This window comes from Geospiza fortis, unplaced genomic scaffold (assembly GCF_000277835.1).
Source record: "Geospiza fortis unplaced genomic scaffold, GeoFor_1.0 scaffold333, whole genome shotgun sequence".
Taxonomy (NCBI): domain Eukaryota; kingdom Metazoa; phylum Chordata; class Aves; order Passeriformes; family Thraupidae; genus Geospiza; species Geospiza fortis.
The window spans coordinates 2195238-2215434 of NW_005054347.1; the positions used below are offsets into that span (position 1 = coordinate 2195238).

General features: G+C 39.6%; 1 protein-coding gene across 5 annotated transcripts in view; it reads left to right on the plus strand.

Annotated features, from left to right (window-relative positions):
• Nucleotides 1-20197, plus strand: part of ST3GAL3 (ST3 beta-galactoside alpha-2,3-sialyltransferase 3) — a 176022-nt gene that overhangs the window by 5850 nt on the left and 149975 nt on the right. For 3 of the 5 annotated variants that reach the window (XR_004081944.1, XM_031058694.1, XM_005423105.2), the window contains exon 1: nucleotides 156-300. The exons of 1 other annotated variant lie outside the window; for it this stretch is intronic. Coding sequence is in view for 2 of the 4 variants with exons in the window: in XM_031058694.1 (XP_030914554.1) it covers nucleotides 186-300 (115 nt within the window). In the remaining 2 variants the exon portion in view is untranslated. Of the gene's footprint in view, nucleotides 1-155; nucleotides 301-20197 lie in introns of those variants that run through there. One more of the 5 variants, XM_031058696.1, reaches the window with a different exon arrangement.

A 20197-nucleotide genomic window follows, 5' to 3' on the forward strand; every position in this document is an offset into this window, starting at 1 on the left:
TTCTTGTGCCGCTGATAAGCTTTGGGGAACGTGTGTATCTGGTGGAGGAGCACGGTTTGGGATCCGTGCTATATGGTGGGTATGGGATTGCACGTTTTGGAGAGGATGCCCATTCGAGAAGGTGGCTCCAGCCTCAACCTGTTTTTCTTTCTCAGGTCATGTAGAAGAGCAGATTTCACGTGAAGATGGGACTCTTGGTGTTTATGCGTAACCTGCTGCTAGCCCTCTGCCTCTTTCTGGTTCTGGGATTTCTGTACTATTCTGCTTGGAAGTTGCACCTTCTCAGATGGGAGGATTCAAGTAAGTAAGGGAGCGGTGCAACTGTTTCTGGGCTCCCTAAATCGCCTGTTAAATAGTTGCAATAGTGGTGAGGTGGTTCCGATTTAGTAGTATTAGAGGGATGTGATTAAGCCCACTCAGATGCTGGAGCTTTTAGCATGCTTAAGGGGTCGAATTTGTGACTACCTAATGCTCTTTATGGCTTTACTTTTATTACTGGGTACAAGAGCAGATTCATGCTTTATAAATCTAGTATTAGAGATCTCAGTTCTTGGAATATTTTGTTAGTTTATGATTCCTAATTGTCAAAATAAAGAGTTTGTATGTTGAGGCTTTTATTTACTGAATCCTCTGTGCATTTTAACATATCTAAGAAAAGCTTTGGTGAATTTTGATTTCTTTCTGTAATCATCTGTGCTGGTTATCTCATCATCTTACTTTGTCCTTCAGAAATCCCCATCTTCCATTTATCTTCCATGTTATTATCTGCCAACTATCTGTCATCTAAAGGATGTCTTTCAACCTTTTAAGTCCAAAGTGACATCTGACCTCATTGAATACAATCTGTGGATTGTACTGTGCAGTAAGGCCATAGAAGGTTACAGTTGCAATGAAATTAGGCTGAAGTTTGATTGCTCAGTTGCTGCTCTTATTTTTGTTTGTGTTGATTTTGCCTGCATGCAAGAACTGTTTATTTAAAACATAAAAACAAGAAAACAATTCCCTCCTCTCCCCTCCTGCCCAAAACACAAGCCAGCCTTCCTTGCAGCTGTTCCACAGGCTGTTTCAGATGTCTCAGAGCTGACTATTGCTCCCTGGATCAGCAGCTGAGAAACACTGATCCAGAACTGTCAAGAAGCCGCTGGTCAAATTTCTTCTTTGCTGTACTGTGTTTTTGGGTATGCTGTTAAAGTTTTCTGCTGCAATGCTTCTTAAACTTCACATTTTTTCTACCTCTGTGTGCTCCAAATCTGTTGTGTGCTCTTAAGAAGTTTTGCATGATGATAGATGATGACTTGGATGTGACCCTTGTGCTGGTGCACTGATTTTGACAGGGAACTACTAAGGTGCCTTGGACTAGAACAAATATTGTAAGACTAAATTTGTAAAAGGAGATGCACAGTGTTTTTCTGAGCAGGGATTTTTTTCTTCAGGTTTGTGCTTCAGAGAGGGAGTTAAAAATCTTCATTATGTGTCTTTGCAAAGTAGCAATTTTATTGGCAAGATGCAGAAAATTGTTCCTGCATGAAAATAAGTACAGTTGTGGTTAAAAGAGCAGTTTTTCCATATCTGCTATCACATGATGATCTCTTATGAAATTATGCCACCTACCATCCTTTACTTCCTTCATGCCACCAGGAAATCATGTTTGACTTCCCAAGGCCTGCAAAAAAAAAAAAAACCTTCATGCCACAACTTGCATGTGATCTTTGTTACAAATGAAGAAGCAGCTATGTGTTTATGGGTTATGCACCAAGGTGCTGGGGAGAGTTCTAACTTTTTGCAATCCTCTTCAGATTTTGTGCCTTTAGCTTTGTGGGCTATTTGTTGTTTTACAGTCCCTGGGAGGTTTTGTGGTAACTTTGGGTTGCAGTGCAGTGTTGCAAATCTGTGTGCAGACACTGTGGATTTCTATAAATGGAACACTTTTACCTGGAAAGATGACTCTTAAGTTGCAGCCTAGTTAGAGTGATTTCTGTTGAGTGCATTGGCTGCTTTTGGCTAACCAGGATGTTCTGACAGGAGCTCTGTGAGGTAGCATAACAGACCTTTGCTTTGGTGTGTCTCCCTTTTTCTGATCTTTTGTGTAAAATGTGTCATTCATTTATTCTTGGAAGTTGCAGTGCTTGCATTAAGCTTCTTCAACATGTACAAAGAGATGATGCTAGCTTGAGGATTTAAGCTTGCTGTTCTTTATCAGTTGCCACAATTAATTTAGGCTGTACTGTTGTTCCTTCTAGACACTTTTGTGGGTTGTGTCTTAAATATTGGATGAAGTTCTTTGAAATATTAGCATAAGCAGCAGCCTAATGTAAAGGGACAGATGTTACTTTTGAAACAGTAAAGATGGTACCTGTTTTCAGTTGGTCTTCAGAATTTTTTATGCATCAAAACCTATTTTATTTATCATATAATTTAACACAGGAGGAGATTATGCAAATATAAAGTAGAAATTTAAAACCCCATTTTGGGAAACTTCATATGAAGAGTTAATGTTAAATAAATAATGTTCTAGAAATCAGCTTTGGAAGTTAACTAACGACAGATTTGAATTACTTATTTAACTGATTAGGCCTTCTTGAGAATGTGTAATATGATACAATGTATAATGGGGCAATTATACTTTGTATTTGCTGAAGGGGAGCCTTGCTTACTTAAGTGCCCCGGATAGGTGGTGCGTAACTGTTGTGGTTTTATTTCCTGAATTACAATGCAGTGTGTGACCTGGTAAATTTCCTTAAGATTGATATGATAATGCTGATGTCCCCAAAGGCAAAACCAAGATGTGTTAATCTTGGGGTGCTTAGTAATCAAAGATTATTGATTTTGTGTGAGTTATCTTCTTATTAAATTACTTTCATTTTTCTTGTGACTAGTGCCTTTCATCTTTTTAATAGTGACTGCCTAGCTTCAGCAGTGACATTTGTCTTTGTTCTGTCCTTTGTGCTAGAGGAGGTATGAAACTAAGCTGATCCCAGCACCTGACACCTTTGCAATCTCTTCAGAGACTGGCTTTAGTAAACTTGACACCTGTGTTTAATAATGGAAATAAACAAATTTGTTGTAGAGTATGGTGGAAAACACTTGATCTGCTTATTTGCTGCTTGTGTGGTTTGTTCACTTAATGTTTTAGAAGATGCCTCTGCTTATCCATTCTCATGGATGAATTGAATGGTAGCTGTAAAGTGGTTTACTGTGTAAACTAATCTCCCTGACACTTGGATGTTCATGTATTTAGCTGCTAAAGTAAATTAATAGCTAAATTATTTTGTTTATATGTACATCTGACCTCTACAAGAAAGGAGGCTAAACTTCGAAATAGACTGAAAGATACCCATCAATGTTTCTCTTAATGTTCCCTTAACATTAAATGTTCTCCTCTTAATGTTAAATCTGTTCTCCTTGAGTGATGCCTTAGTGAGTACTGCAAGATTATTCTCCTTCTTGTATGACTCTCCACCTTGCCAAAATACAAAGGAGAATAGGAAATAATTAAATTTTTAAAAGGCTTATCTTTACTGTGACAGGAATAGATTGGATTCGGCTAATGTGAACTAATTAACATTGAATTAAGTTCGACTCCTTCTGTTCAGACAAACCTCCAGTGACTGCTACCCTTCTCTCATCCTTTTAGTGAGCATCATGACTGGCTACTCTTCCCCAAGCCTTGTTTCATGTCAGTGGCAGAATGTTAGTTCTCAGAGCAGCAGCTAAGTACAAAAATAAGGGGTGTAATGCTGAATGCAGGAGGACTCTTGAGTTCTGGTGATGGTTGGGAGTACATGAGCAAGGTTTATGACAGAGGTTAAGATTTCCTTTTTCTCTTTCCTGATGTTTGTAATGCAGCTTCAGTCTCTGACTGTAGTGGTAAGAGACGTGCACTGCTCCTGCACATTCTCCCCAGACAGGCAGCAACAGTGGATTCCACAGCTCTCTGAGGAAGTGTTGAGTTGCACGGAGGTGTGCTGAGCACATAGAACTGATAATGTGATGTGGGAGACAAACAAGGAAATAACTAGTTTGTAATCAGGCTTAGCTGTCCTGAACATTCTGGAAGGAACTTAGAGGAGCAAATAATTGTACTGCTGTTCTTTGTGTTTCTGGTTGTAGGGGAATTCTTGCAGAGTAATGATAGTGATAGGAGCAGGCCTTGAAGGTCTGAGACATGCACAGCAGCTCCTTTCCTAGTAACTTCCCATCCTGTTCCTTCCCTAATGCATTTGGCTCTGAGGAGGAAGGAAGGTGTTGTCTGTCCCAGTGTGAAGATACAGCTCGTAGGAGGGTGCACTGTTGTCTTTGGAAAGTATGGTGGGAGATGGAATTAGTTAACCTGATATGTGTGTAGCTGATTTTGCAACTTCAAAATGAATGTGTTGTAAGGAATGATTCCATTACAAAGCAATCTGGCAATGGAAATACTGGACTCATTCCCCCAAGTCAGCTTTTACTTTTTCCCTCTCTCTCAAAGTATTGAAGTATACTTGGGACAAGGACAGTGTGATGCTATTTTCTTGTTCTCTATTGTATTTCTTTTTACATTAGCATTGAACCAATGTAAAGAAACATATACTCTGCATGAAGTACTTTTGCCAAAACCCACCTTAATACAATTTGAGCTTGTCAGTTTCAATGTGGTTTTTGAAACATCTCCAGGTATGTTCTGTTGATGTCTCCTTAAAAAAAATCAAGTCGCTATTCTGTCATCTGTTGCTCTGTGTTATTTTCAACTCTAATTCTGGCAAATCAGCCAAAGAGATAAAGCTTTGGTAGGAGATTTTCCAAAGGTATTTCAGGACCCTTATCCTTTTTACTCCTTTTTTTTAATGTCTGTTTCCAAGGGAACTGAGGAGACATAAACAGGCAAAACTGACTCACTTCTGGTTGCAGGTTTTTAATCTGCTTGCATTTCCATGGAAACCAGTCATGCAGCAAAAAAGGCTGAATTAATCAAAAGCAATCAAACCTTTATTATCAGTATAAATACTGGTTTATCTCTTTCAAAGTGAAATGGTACTTTTGTCAGTTCTTGTATTAGGGTCTAACAATGTACTGAAGAAATGGATCTTCTTGCAAGGATTTGGAAAATGTTTACTCTTTCTCAGGTGGCTCATGGATGTGTGGTGGTATCCAGGGTGGATGGGCACAGCTGCTGTGTCTTGGGCTACTGGGAGTGTCATTTGTTCTGCGTCAAGGGTGTGGGTCTTACGTACACAGACATCTGACTTCCTTCTGTTCTTTGTTTAGTGAAGAACCAATGAAAAGACATTCAGTTGGTGTGTGAGCAACTAGGCCATGGGGACAAACTTGTCCTCTTTGTGGAGAGAGTCACGTAATGGTTTTGTGTTTTGCTCTGACTGTCCTACTTGCCTTTGCCAGAAGATGTGAAGGCAGGAGTGCTCCTATAAAAAAATAACAACTCCAGGCCAGCTCAGCTTGGCGCTGGGACCATAAATCTAATGAAAGTAGCTTGAGCTGGGATGGCTGAATTGATGGTTAGGTGGTTGAGGGAGTGTATTTTTTGACAAGGCGCTCACAGTGCTGTTGTGAGTGGTAGCAAGCAAATGGTGATGTTAACAATTTTAATTGCTCTCTATCTATGGCATTAGCTTTAGAGGGGGTATGTGTGTGCATTCTTTAAAGTAGACCTTATTGCTGTTGCCTCTGCTTCCCAGTCTGGAAAGCCTGAGACTAACCTTGTGGGCATTACTTTTTTTGCTTTGGACCATATTGTGCAGCACTCTAAGCTTCCTGAAACAGTTGGGGATTTTTTTTGGTGGTATTCTTTTTTCCCTTTTGTTGGGTTGGGTTTTTTTATTTGTTTGTTTGTTTGCTTTGTAGGAAGAGACCAGGTACAGCACTGAGATGGATTATTGTGGATTCTTTAATGTTTGGGTTATTAGTAACCTCAAGGTTTGTTTCATCCACTTAGATGTAAAGTGTGTTAGTGCTGTACTTTCTGAACCAAAATTGAGAACAAATGTTTAGAAAGTTCTCATAACATGGATCCAGCTACAGTTTTATGGATCTCTTTGCTAGTGTTCAGATGCTTTAGGGATTTGAGGATCACAGTGATGCTTTTTTGAAATGCTAAAAATAGCAAGTAATGTTATTGAGGCAGCAGTGCATATTAGAAACAAAGATGTAAAAATAGAACTTAAAACAAGAGTTGTCTGGTAAAGTTGCTTAACTTTTCTAAGTTTTTCTCATATTGGGCTGAAGTATTCCACTTGTGTTCAGTTAGAAACTTAAAACTATAATGTACTAACTATGGTGGATAATTCTTTTATCTGTGCAGAACGCAGGAAAAAATTGATCTGGTGCCCAGAAATTGTCACTGCTCAAGTTACTTTTGTGTTCCCTCTTAGCCTGCCAGAATAAGGAGCATGGCTAAACTTAAACTGCAGCAACTCCATGACACTGTTGTGCTAGTATCTTTCACAGCTGTAATTGTGCCAGCTATTTCTCTCTTGGCTGGAAGCTGATGTGTGTGTTCCTTACTGCTCTTGCTGCGGCTGTTAAATGTAACCGGACAGAGGAGACAGTCTGCTCTCTGAATGTGAATCACAACTCAGGAGACTTAAAAACCAAATTCAGAAATTCACGAGTGCCTCTCTGCCTTTTAGAAGGCAGGACTTCACAGGACAGACAAGGAACATAGGGGAATGCAAGTGCCTCATCTTTTTCTGATCTGTTACTGCTTGTTTAGTGAAATACCCAGCATTACTTTATGACCCAGCTGTCTCTCCAGGAATTTTGAGTGCTGCTGTAATGTTAACAGTACTGGACAAAACTCTGCAGGGGCAATGGGAAATGATGCATGACAGAGCTGTTGAGAGAGGAAGCAAGTATAATGTGCCTTGTCCTTGGGATTTCTCCAGAGGAGGAAACTCCCTGAACACTCTTCTGGCTTTAGGAGCATATAAGGAGCAGGTTTAGGGAAGGTCATTAAGGGCATAACACCCTAAGCATGTTGTGGCTCGAGGGGTGGCTGTAACAGTCTATCTTCATTTTGGCTTTTTTGGATTACTGTTTTAGTTCTGGATGAGTGCTGACCTTTTAGGAAGATGGAAAAGTGATGTGCAAGAATACTTCTCCATCTCCCTGCTTATGGCTGGGCCTTAGTTTTGCATTTTGAAGTAAGTTCCTCTTGCTTCTCTTGACAGCGACTGTCTTGATGCTGTTTCAGTCCCTTTCTATTTCCCCCATCTCTCCATGTGTGTTATTAGTGATGGGTATAATTGAGGAACTTGCCCAGTTTAAAACAGAGTGTGATATTTGTTTGTTTCACCTAGTTGACCTCAACCTGACTTAGAGTTTCACTTGCTTCACTTTCTCAATTTATACATTTTCTCCCTGGCCTCCCCACAAATTTTTGGGAAGGGTATATTCCTGTGACTTTAGATGGGTACCCTGGGAGAGTGTTCATAAGGAACAGTATTTCAGTGTCTTACATGCAGCCAAAGCTGTGTCCTCCAGTATGGATTTGCAGAGGTCAAAGTCAGCAGTTTTCCATATTCTGGAAAGGTACATTGCAGTGAAAGCACTTTACCTCTGGTAGCAATTGCTCTGCAGCTGAGTGCTTTCAGAGGTGAAAGGATTTATTCATCTCAGCTGACTGTGAACCCCTTAGCAATGTGTTCAGCTGGAAACAATACCTCCTTGTGAGAGCTGTGTCATCTGTGTTAGCGAGTGCTTCTCTGCCTCTCCTCACCGTGCATCCCCCCACCTCTCACCTGTACCATTGCAGACTGGCTGTAGTGATTAAGGCATTGCCAACCTCAATGGGAGCTCCCCCCACCACTCATTTGATAGAATAGATGGCACTTTTCCCCTTGACTTTGATACAGACAGGCTGGCTTTGGGCACCTTCCATGCTCATTTCAACTCTGTTTCACGTCAGTTCTGCTGACGCTGGGACAAAGGAGGTAATTTGTGATTTGTCTCAAGTTGGACAGCTGCTGCTGCTGTGATCTAAGTGTGGCCTTGGTACTGATTCTGACTATGCCTGTCATACTTAGAGATGTTTTTCAGAGATTTTTCCTAGTTTGTTATCTTCTGTCAACATTGTCACTACAACATCTCATTTTTTGTTGTTGCAGTCTGGGTTTACATCACAGTGTCAGGCTGAGGCAATAAAACAGCCAAACAACCTGGGTATGACTACCAAGGACAAGTACACTTGGGTCATGAGGTATAGCTCTCTATGAATTATGTATCTCTTCTGCACTTCAGAAGGAATGTAATTGTGCATTCAAGCAAAAAGTAATTTGTACTGTGCATGCACATCCTGAATTGATAGCTTGAACCTGAGGTAGCTGATTTCAAGTGGTTACTCCTTCATGGCACTGGGTGATTATATTGCTTTTGTATGCATTGCTTTCCTGAGAGAGTAACAGGATAGTGCCAAAATCCCAGTCAGGTACAGAAACTACAGGATGTTTCTTAACCAATTCTTGGTATTTTGCATAACCAAAGGCCTCAACAATCCGGGAAGTGTATATCTCTGAGGGTCAGAATTTAGCATTCCTTGCTCAGTTAAAAAAAAAAAAATCAGAATGTGTTAAAATAATCAATTTCCATTTTTAAGTGCTTATAAACATGCATTTTAAAACTTCTTTCATATCCCGCTGGGATCCCTCCTACTTTAACTCGGTTCTGTTAGAGCATGTCACTTTTTCACAGTTGTTACCCTGTGAGTTTTAGTGTTTGGACACTGATTAAATGTGAGTCATCAGAGCTGCAGCAAGTGCAGGAAGTGTACTCCTTAATCACTCACAGAACAAAAGAGATAATAACTACAGAAAAGTTTAACTGAGAGCTTCTCTAACTACAGTGAGTATGCATGTTCCAAGGAGGCTCTTCTTTCAAAGCACTATGAACAGATGCATGTATGCTTTAAAAGAAGTAGTGAAAAAAAGATGGCACAGAAATTAATAAAAGCTGAGTTTTACTGACAGATAAGTAGCTGATGGCTTCCTACTTCTGAAGGCTTACCCTTACTGTTGCAATGTTAATAATTTATAGGTGCAATTGCATCTATTTGTCTTTGTTGGAAGTTAATCAATCTCAGAGTAGCTATAAAATACTATGTAAATATTGTTTCTCAGCTGTAATTGTGCCCAGACATACTAATGAAAAAATGTACTGAGGCACATATCTTAGGATGAAGGGTGATGAATAGACCTGACTCAGGAAGGCAGAGGAAGCTGAGGCACAGAAAAGTCAAATTTTTCTACGTCATGCAGCAGCTCAAGGGCAGAGCTATGAATAGAATAAAGGTCTCAAGGTTTTTCATCTCAGTCCAGCTGGCCAAATGAGACTCACTGTCCTGTAATTACACATTCTGTGTCTCTGGCTTAGGAGGGCAGCAATATGTTGCTGTTGCTTGCTTGTGGCAGGGGTCACCTGTGGATGCTTGTAAAAGCACAGGCAGTATTTCAGAGAGCTGTACTGATGATAAAGCATGGTCTGCATGGGCAGTGCTGCTGGAGTGATGTAGGTGCTGTAATTAGGGTGTGATGTGGCTGCTGTGAGTTGCTGCTAGAAGCTGCCTCAGATGCATCAAGTGCTTTCAGAACTACATGTACAGCCTGAACTGTTGTGAATTCTGGTCTGGGGCTTTTCAGCCTTCAGATTTACCCCATCAAAGGCCCTGTACTTCTTGCTTTCTAGCTGCTTCAATACTGGGGAGTATTTTTTTTTGTAGTGGAAAAGTTTAATTTTGCTCTCCATATATAAGGTCAAGACGCTATGTTATTCTAAAGTTTAAACTTTAAACAAATACATGTTCAGGCAGACTAAACTTCTAGAATTTCTGCTCAAACAGTGAAAGACTGAGCTTTCAGAAAGAGAGGAAAAATGAAACAGTTCAGGCTGTTTTAACCATAGCAATCATTAATGCTCTGGGTATAATTAGAAACCTAATTACTGTGAATTTACTTGCAAAGACTTTTCAGCCTTTTGAGACTTGCCTCACACAATTCTATCAGGTTCCAAGTGGAGCATGGGTGGTTCTCCATTAAGCTGCTAGGAAATTAGTAATGCTGCTTTTTTTTGTTAGCACTGCTGCTATAATCTGTGTTTAAAAGTGCCTTATCTGAACAATGGAAAGGCTTTTATTATTTTTCATTATGATTCATTTTAATATTATTTTCTATATATTTGAGTCCAGAGCGGTTGTGTTTGGGTCAGATACTTCATTAGAGGCAAAAGCCTGAGTTAATGCAACATAATGAGTGCAAATTGAATTACAGTGGAAAAATATGTTAATTTTGATTGAATTTTCTAATTTTGCCTTTTTATTTAACAATGCTTCAAATATAATTTTAATATTTCTACACTTTTGAAAGATAGGTTTATGCATTGATTTCAGTTAGGTATGAGGAAGAAATTCTTCACTGTGAAGATGGCGAGACACTGGAACATGGCCTGGAGAAGTTGTGGATCCCCCATCCCTGGAAGTGTTTAAGGCTGGGCTGGATGGGGCATTGACCAACCTGGTCTATTGGAAGGTGTCCCCTGCCCACAGTGGAGGAATTGGAACTAGATGATTTGTGCTCTTTATTTTTTTTTTCCAATGAAATACTTCAGTCTTTGTAAAGATTAAATAACATGACAGGGTAGGTAATGTGAAACAGGATTTCTCTACTGGAAAGTTTCTGCAGAGCTCCTGTCTAAGCAGTTTCTGCTCCTCTGGCTTGCGTTCAGATATCTAAAAAACTTGTTTGTGTAGGGAATTAATCCAGGGAACTGATATCGTGTGAAAATACAGGGACCTTCTCTTCCTTCCCCCTCCAGCTCTTTGGGAAATGTTATTTTAAATCCCGGACAGGTCGGCATGCTTAACTCAAGATTTTTACGGAAACATCAGGATTTTTAGGGAAACATCAGGATTTTCCGGGAAGCTCCGCGGGGCCCCGCGGGGGAGGAAGGATGGGCGGGCGCGCCCGCCGGGGCGGCCGCGCCTGCAGTAGCGCCCGGGTACCGCGCGGGGGCAGCAGAGACCCGGCGCGCCCGCCACGTCACGGCCACGGCAAAATGTTGGGTTAAAAAAACCACGAGAACCCCCAAAACCAAAACCCCAGAGCATTCTTATTTTCATCACAGTTACAGAATGGCCGCTGCCGTCCCCTGGGTGAAAATTAAGAGAACTTCCTTGGAGTCATTTGGTTTTACAGTACCTTAATTTGGAGGAACCTTGCTATTTATATCCACTTATATTTAACAGTCCATTACTGTTGCCTGTAGCTCTTTTCATAATATCTGATAATTCAGATGGCGTCCTGTGTTTAGAGGGTCTTTCCTAGTGGATTTTTTTTTTTTTTTATTTTGCATTCAATTGAAACTCTGTGTTTGCCCAGAGAATCTGGAGAGATCACACAGGAATATAAAGTTTTGAGTACCATGCTTGCATTATTGCAGGGAGAAGAAAATGTAGACAAATCTAAAATTTTTACGAAGTCAGACTTTGTTACTTCATTTATTTACAAAACAGCTCATTCTATTTAGAGGACTTTGCCAGCTGAGGAGAGAGAAGAAATGTTCTTACAATTTAATCTTATCTCATGGGTTGCTGCTGTGGAGAAAATCTGGATGCTTTTAATCTTGAATAATTGGAAAGTCCAGAAAACCTGCAGATCCTTCTGCAGAGGTTGAAGCAGCAGGAAAATAAAGACACATTTGATAATTTGAATTGCTTTCCATCAGGTAGAATTGATATGTGAACTGAAAATGAAAATATACTGCAGTCCACCAACAAGTGATAATGGCATGTTTATAATTATTGAAACAACTGCTGCTCTTAGTTTCACGTACTTTAAAGAAAGAAGTAAAATAAAAGCTTTAGGAGACAAGTTTGTGTTAAGAAGCATATCTGTTGTAAATGTCTCTCATGGCAGAATCTGTGCAGGTGAGTTCTGCCCCTCTGTCACTGGTACCCGTCTCGTGTAAGGATGGCTGGGCCTGCTCAGGCCAGAGGCACAAGCAGCAGACTGTGGGGTTAGCAGGTACTGTTGTTTCTCCCATCCTATTCTCTTCTCTTCCTACAGTGTGTGACCTTTGGTTTCCGAAGGTAGATATGTTATCTTTTTATATAATAGTGCCTGTTAAAATTTTCAGACATAAACTTGTCTGACTGCTTTGCAAACCTATATGAGAGCTTCTGTTACCATCTTCACATGGTATTGAGCTTCCCAGACTAATGGTGTTCTCTGAAAAAGCACCCCTAAAGGCTAGTTAAAACATAAATGTGTTAAGAAGATGGGGAGATAATGAATGTTTTTGAAATGCTTGATAAAATTGCCCTAAATGAATGGCAAAGTATTCTATTTGTTTGTTTTTTCAAAAGGTGTTTAAGAAAACAGGGTAGTTAGTGTTTAACTCTGTGTAGAAATTGCAATGAGACTCTTAAGAATTTACCTGGGTTCTGAAAATAATTTAGCATCTACATAGAGGTTGTAAAGGCTAAGAATGTGTGACTAACAAGATTGTAGAAAGCCAGTTTAGGAAGGAGAATGAATAGTATTTCAAGATATTAAACTTCTTTATGAAAACTTACTTAGAAAAAAGTATATTGTAATTGAAGCAGTACTTTTCCAAATGTTTCCTGTATTGTAAGCACCTGAAAGATTAAGTGCACATACTACATTATTTCTTTGAAAGCAACTAATCTTTGTACTACTTAGGTTTGCACATTGTAACTGTTGACATGAGATCAGCTTGAGGATGAAAGTAGATTTATTCTAGCAAAGCAGGGTGAGATTGCAAATTAGTCTTGGGAAGTATCAGAATTAGCCCTATTCATAAATAGAAATATTAGATATGTTCAGAATTTCCATCTCTATTCTGTTGTTTAAAGCAGAATGTTTTTGCATCTTTCACCTGAGTTATTTGTATATTTCTCTCCGATTCTGTTTACCCATTATTGTTGCAGGCTTAGTAGTAAAAAGAGCTCTTTTACGTAAAGGTAACTGTAGTACACTCACATTTGTGTGCTTACATGTGCAATGTGTAAAGAGTGGGAAAAATAACCCTTTCCATCTTATATTATGTATCCAGATATGGTAAGCTAGAGGAAAATAAATCTACATGGATTAGTTTTAATATTCAATTTGTTCAGGTTTAAAATACCTTAAAAAATCTTTAGTGTTTTTAAGAATAGAGCAAGACTTTGCAAAATTAGAGGATAATAATAGTTGGAATGAACGTCACTAAATTTCTAGTCCAACCTCCTGGTCAAAGCAGCATCCATTATTAGCTGAGACCAAATCTTTATCCAGGCAGGTTTTGAAAACTTCCAAGAATGGAGACTGCACAACCTTTCTGTAGAGTGTTTTCTAATGCTTTGCTGTCTTCATGGTGAACAGATTTCTTTTGACATCCAACACTCCAAACCTCTTGTTTCAGCTTGTGCCCACTGCCTCTCATCGTCCCACCATGTGGCACTTTGGGAACCAGGCTCCATTTCCTGGGGAGCCTCCTGCAGGTGCTGGAGGGCTGCCCTTTGGCCTCTCCCAGGTGCAGGCTAAACAAGCTCATTGCCTCAGTCTCTCCTCACAGGCCTTGTGTCAGTGCCCTGGTGTTTGATCATCTGCACAATCCCTGCACAATCCCTTGTTTGTCTGTAGCCCTCCCTAGGGACCAGGCATGATGTAGTAGAACAGAGGGTTCATTGTCATTTGGAGTGGTTTTTTACATTTGTGTATTCCTGTACCCCTTTTCCTAAACTTTTTTTCTGTTTTATGTCAGTTAAATAGTTCTATATATTTTTTGGTACGTCACCTCATGTTTCACACACCTCTTTGTCATGCATTTGTTGCATTGGAGGTGCTCATATTGGAGTTGGTTGAAGAAATGTCAGGTGAATGAAGGGACACTTAACATGGAATGTACAATATTGAATGTATTGAATATACAATAACAATGTAGGTATTGATGTTGCTGCCACAAAGGCCTTATGCTTCTCAAGGGGGTCAGTCCAAAAGCAGTTATTTTTAAGGGAGTACAGAACAGAGTGATGAGTAGAAAAACAGACTTCAGGTACCAGGCACCCTCTCTGGGCAACCTGTTCCATTGTGCTGTGGTAGAGACATTTTTCCTAATGTCCAGTCAGAACATCCTAATCTGTAATTGGTGGCCATTGTCACTTCCTTCCCCTGAAGGACTTGCAGGATAGAATGAGAACTGAATATGTGTTCCATATGCCTACACTTTTTTTGGGTTTATAATTGTAGATATAAAGTGAAGACCAGGAGACAGTGTGAGAAGTAATTACCAAAGTAATCAGGGCTGTCTCTCGAAATTTCAGACCTCAACAGATGAGAAGGTCAGTGAGGAAAGGCAGTGGCTGTTTGTGCAATGCTTCTCATTTAGGCTCTGAGTGCTTGACACACAGCTGTTTAGTAAGCTCAGAATAACAAAGAACTGTTTGAAAGAGGATGGCTGTTACTGACTGCTGTGAAATCAGAAGCTGAGGGCTGGTCAGAAGAGGATGGTTGCAAGGGGGGCCATGCATGTTGTAACTGGTTCCCTCTGGAGAAGGCAGAGCTGCTGAAAATGGCTGGATTGGGTGTGAACACTGATGTGTTTGAACAACTTCTGCTGCTGCCAGCTATTAATGATAGGCATGTCTGGATTGTGACTAAAAATGTGGAGATATCTAGAGTGTTGAACATAGGTTTGTTCTTTATTGAAGTGACTATAAATTTGGGGTTGCAACCTGTTTCAGAGGGAGTTGGGGACTGCAATGTGTTGCATCCAAAAGGAGTGGTGTCCTTAAAGTCTTCCTTTTGTACTTATGTTTGTTTTTTCTAATCCTTTTGAGCATTTGTATTGCTTATTTGATCATGCTTCAACTTTTTGCACATCTTTCTTCAATTTTCTTCAGGTTCTAGTTCCTCGTGTAACACAGATGTTGTTTTCCAAACTATTTTTGAGGCAGTTTATTTTTTCAGTCAGGTATACACACTAAGCTCTTTAAATCTCTCCCATGAATTGCTTCATTGATTCAAAACTCTGTGGTATAGGAACACTGGAGGTATTTCATTAATTGTGCAATAAGATATGTGCTGGTGGCAACCATAGTGTTGTATATTGCAAATTCATTTCCCTTTTGAGTCCTTTTAGCCATTGCACACAAGTGTCTCTTTCTGCCTGCAGTGACTGCACCAACAGTAGTGACTTTCTCTTCCTCATAGCACCTCCACTTATTGTCCTTGAAAGGTGAGATTTCCAAAGCTATTAATCCATAACAAATACCATAATTTCTTTTCTTTTAGTAGGAGTTGAGAAGTGAGTATAGTCCTTTTCTAAGGCATTTTATTATATTTTTTACCAGTTCCTTCTAGTGTGTGCCTATGTACACTTTGTAACACATTTTAATTAAAAAGCATTATTTGTGGTATTTCCTGTGTCCGTGTCCAGTGGGATGAATATTTCCAGAAGGCTTCATCTCGCATAGATTGCTGGGTGGTTCCCTTCCTGCATCCTGTACAGTGTGAAACCTCATCTCTGGAATGTCTTTCTGGTCCAATAAAGTGTTTGGGGAATGCAGTTACTTGGAATCACGTGGGGTATAAATCCCCTGCAATTGCATATTGAATGTTGGGCTCTGTCAGGATTACAAACATGTGGAGGTGCTTGCATATTGCAAGTTTCATCTTGAAGATAGAAGCAAATCTGTGTTAATAATTTTTAATTTCTCTTTTCTTCCGTGTTATTTCTCCATCAAGGCAAATGTTTTTGGCTTCTTTTAAAGGACAGGCTTGAACCAGTCTCAAATTTCTAGAGGGATGTTGGTCAATTGTACTGAGAAAGAAGTTACATTGTTGTGATTGTAACCTTCTTAGGACTTGTATTGAAGAATTATGTTGCTTTGGCCATAAAGCAGAAACCTCCTTCCTTATTGTTGTCCTAATGCTAAAAATGGTTGCAAATTAATTTTCTTTTTTTTTTTTTAAAGCACTGACAGCAGCAAGATAATATCAGCAAGTGAGAATAACAGTCCTGAACAGTCAGTCTGTAGGTAAGAAAGGGATAGTGTTAAGCTCCAAAATAATTATTTAAGTTTTGAAAACACAATTAGTATTTATTTTTAACTTATTTTCATATTTATGTTATGGACCTCAGTGCAGTTATCTTGAATTTTTATACTCCTGGCGCTCTGGCATTTAGTCCAGCTACCTCACTGGCATTGAGAAACAACAGGGAATGAGCTGGAAGTACAAGGCAGTTTCCTTTCCTCCTGTATAAAATTTAGGTACTTTCTAAGGTCCTTTAGTAAATATTTAATTTGAAAAATAATTGTCTTGTGCTTTTTTAAAGTGTAGATTAATAAGCTTGATTTCTAGTACTGTGTGTTTTCTTGATTATCTGACCTTAAATGTTACTACTTATTTTAGAGGTTGTATATTTTAATAATGGCCATTCAAAATGTTTTCCTTCATAGGAAATTGTAGCAAATAGCACTGGAAATAACTACCCCAGGTCTTTCTCTGGGCTTTTAGAAACAATATTTTTAACATCTTTTTATTCAAACATATGTCATAAGTACTCTATAAAATCTAATTAGGGGAACTGGTACAATCTGTCCCAGTGCTTAATTGTTCTTCCCTCTAGACAGATTTTTCCTGATGTCTACTCTAAATTGTTTTGACCACAATGAAGCCAATTGCAAGCTTTTCTGACTTTCACCCTCTCGTTTTAATTTTTTTTCTCCCCTCAACATGTGTTTGTGAGTTTTAGATTAGTTGATAAGCTTCTTGCAGTCTTATTTTCTTCAGATTTGGGCTTTATAATCTTTCTAGTGGAGAAATTTTTTAAAAATATTAAACATTGCTACTTCCAAATACTCTCTAACTTGTACGTATGTTTCTTGGCGTGTGGTGCTCCAGCATGTATTTCTTTGGAATGAGCGGAATAGAAAAATGTGGTTTGCAGTTGTGCTCCAGTTGATGCTTTTCAGTGCAAAGACATGAGGGTTTCAGTGTTGTGGTGCCAATTCAGATCAGCTTGCTGTTCACTATAACTCATTACAACACCATTGAGTCCCCTTGGAAGTACTTTGTTCCCTTGCCAAGATCAAATATTTGTATACTTGCCATACACTTGGAAGTCGTGTTGCTGTTAAATGTATGAAAATTTGGTTCTAAGTCTGCTCTTGATAGAAAGACATGAAACCAGCCTTGAAGCTTCAAAGCTGTGTCCTTTGGTCAGAGGCAGCTGACTGCTGTCTCCCATTGCTTCAGAAGAAGATACTGAACTGGGTGGAAGTGTCTTGTTGACAGTATAGTTAAGGACAACATGTTTTGTTCAGTTTCTTTTGGTTTTAAGCTATGTAGACAGTTTCTGTCATGTGTCACCCTGCCCTGAAAAGCTTTTGAGATCAGGCAGTAGAGGTTTCTTTTCCATCGCAAGTTGTACAAATTTGTTTCTTCTCTGTACTGAAAGAGTTCTATTTTCTGGTTTGTTTGTTTTGGTTTTTTTTTTTCCCTATAGTTCTGGATTATACTTGTGTATTCATTCACAGTTCAATTTTGGCACAGTCATCTTGACCATGTAATCTAGTTAGAGCATTCCTTGTTCTTGTATGTCTTTTCCTCCCTGTGCTTGTTCATACAGGCTGCCTGTGGTGAGATGTCTGTGCCTCAAATCCCATTTGGGGGCATTTTTTCCCCTGTAGTGCTCATACAATTTGTGCTTGTCCTCCCTCACATTGCCTTCCACGTGAGGGGACAAGAACAGTAGTACACTCCATTTCTGAATTTCTCTGCTGCTGGTGATCATCAGCTGGACACTCTGAGGGTGGTGTCTCCTCAGGTTCAGGGATTTTGCTGAAGCTTCATGGTGACCCTGCGTGAATGGGTCTGGAATTTTCATCACAGGGGAATTCTCTGCCTCACCTCCCTGTTTCTGCTCTTGCTGTGCTGCATCTGCAGTGTGATGGTCCTTCTTCCAGTATGGGCATGCTGGGTTATCAGAGGATATCAGAAGTACAGGAGTCTTCCTGTGTTTTTTCCCCTAGGGCCATTTGCCAGATGGGATGTAGCCCTCAAGATGTTTTGAAAAACCTTGTGGTAGAATATCTGATGTGTGGCTGTTGAGCAATACACTAATTTTAAAATCTAAAACCCCCTTTTGGCTTCACAGAAATGTTCCAGAAAAATATTACTGTGGTATTGACTGGGTCTTGTCTTCCATAGAGGATAGCCTTCCATTTATTTTGTTTATGTTAATTAAAAAAATTAATTTAAAAATTATTTCTAAGGCTAAAACTGTATTTTTTCTAATCACAGAAGAAGGTCTTGGGACAATAAATATATTAACATTATAACCAACCCAAAACCTGGCTCGGTAGTAGGAAGTAACCAATACATCTGGAACATCTTTACAGGAAGTGGGATAATTAATGAATAAAGCTAGGTGCATGCTTTTGATGGATGGAGTATTCCGATGGTCAGGGCTGGATGTCACCTTATGCAGTGCTGCTTTGGAACAGCAGAGGGTACTGTTGGTGCAAGATAAAAAATGAGGTTTTTCACACCGAGTTTGGAATTTTTTTTTGCTCCTAATATGTTACTCACTGGAACTGTTGACATGTTATTAGTCGTTGTTGGATTACTGCCCTGTCTTCATAGCATGCATTTATGGATTTACTGAGTAGTTTTGTGGAGAAACCCCCAATTAAGTATGAATGTTTTCTCATTAGTTCTGATGTCACAGAAAGTGCTTCAAAGATGTGTGTTCTGATACAGTTGTTTTTTGTCCTTCAGTGTTGTGGAAGGACTGTTCCTTCTTTGTTCTAGATTGAGGAGTTGATTATGCTGGAACTTTCCAGAGAGTTTTTCTTCTGGAGATAAACTATTAAAAAACCAGTAAAAGTTTGGGGACAAAGTTGCAATTATTCCATCTCTTGTTGGACAGCCCTGCTCTCTCCTCCTGTGTTTTATTTACCACATTCTTGCACAGTCTCTGGCTGCTGTTCACCAGAGTTGTGTTTTATTTGAATGTCAACAGGTGGGCTGTTATTTAAGACCGACTTTTAAGGAATGTTACCATTTTGCCAGGGATCATTTCGGTTCTGTGGAAAGGACCTGAGCTTTCCAAATCTCAGTTTCTGAGAGTACAGTTACAGAGTGTGTTGATTTTTGTGATAAATCTGCTCTAAGTGGCTACTTAATAGTATCATTTTTAAGGACTATTTTTGGTGATTTTTGTCCCATACTTTCTCAGTGATCCAGTTTATCACCTCCCCTCTCCCCGTGAGCAGTTGTCATGGCACAGCTGTGCTGGGGGCAGTTGCAGTGATGTGCTGGGCCACACAGGGTGTGAAAATCTCCTAAATTTTGCTTTGCTGCCAAAGTATCCTGTCTGGCCTTGAGGTTGGTGTTAATTTGGGGTTGGAATTGGTAATCCTGATGAGATACCTTCAGTTTGGTCACTGCTGTATTCTGACTCTACTGTAATGTACCTATGCTTATGGAAATGGTTTCAAACTGAGAGTGTAGGTTTAGACTGAATATTAGGAAGAAATTATTTACTGTGAGGGTGGTGAAGCACTAGAAGAGGGTTCCCAGAGAAGTTGTGGCTGCCTCATTCCTGGAAGCTTTGAAGGTTAGGTTGGACTGGGATTTGAGCAACATGGTCTAGTGGAAGTTATCCCTGCCCATGGCAGAGGATTGGAACTAGATGGTTTTTAAGATCCCTTCCAAACCAAAACATTCTGTGATTCCATGGAATTCTGGTATGGGCTTATTTGATATTAAGTTGGCAAAAAGAACTACTTTGTGAGTGAGGCTTTCTGCTTTGCAAAGGGATCTAAGCCATGGTGTCTTGTGGGTATAAGATATAGTAGGTATAGTGCAAACTCACTGGAGCACTTTGTGCTGAGTCTACCTCTCATCATGGTTTGTCCTCATGAATAATTTTACAGATATAACAGTGTGATTTCATTAAGAGAAGACTTTATATGGACAGGCTTAAAAACCAAAAAAGTATTCATAGGCCACAATAACCTTTTCCCAATCTGTCTTCATTCTTCTGCATGTTTCTGGGATGGTAGGTAGCTTTCAGTGATGGAATCTGTTGGGAGCAGAAAACAAGATGCCTAGTAGGGGTAGAGCCGCAGTAGAGGAGGAGTGGATAGAAAGGTATTAATGTGCCTTTGGCTGCAGGAAACACTGCTAGCACTGGCTATAACTGT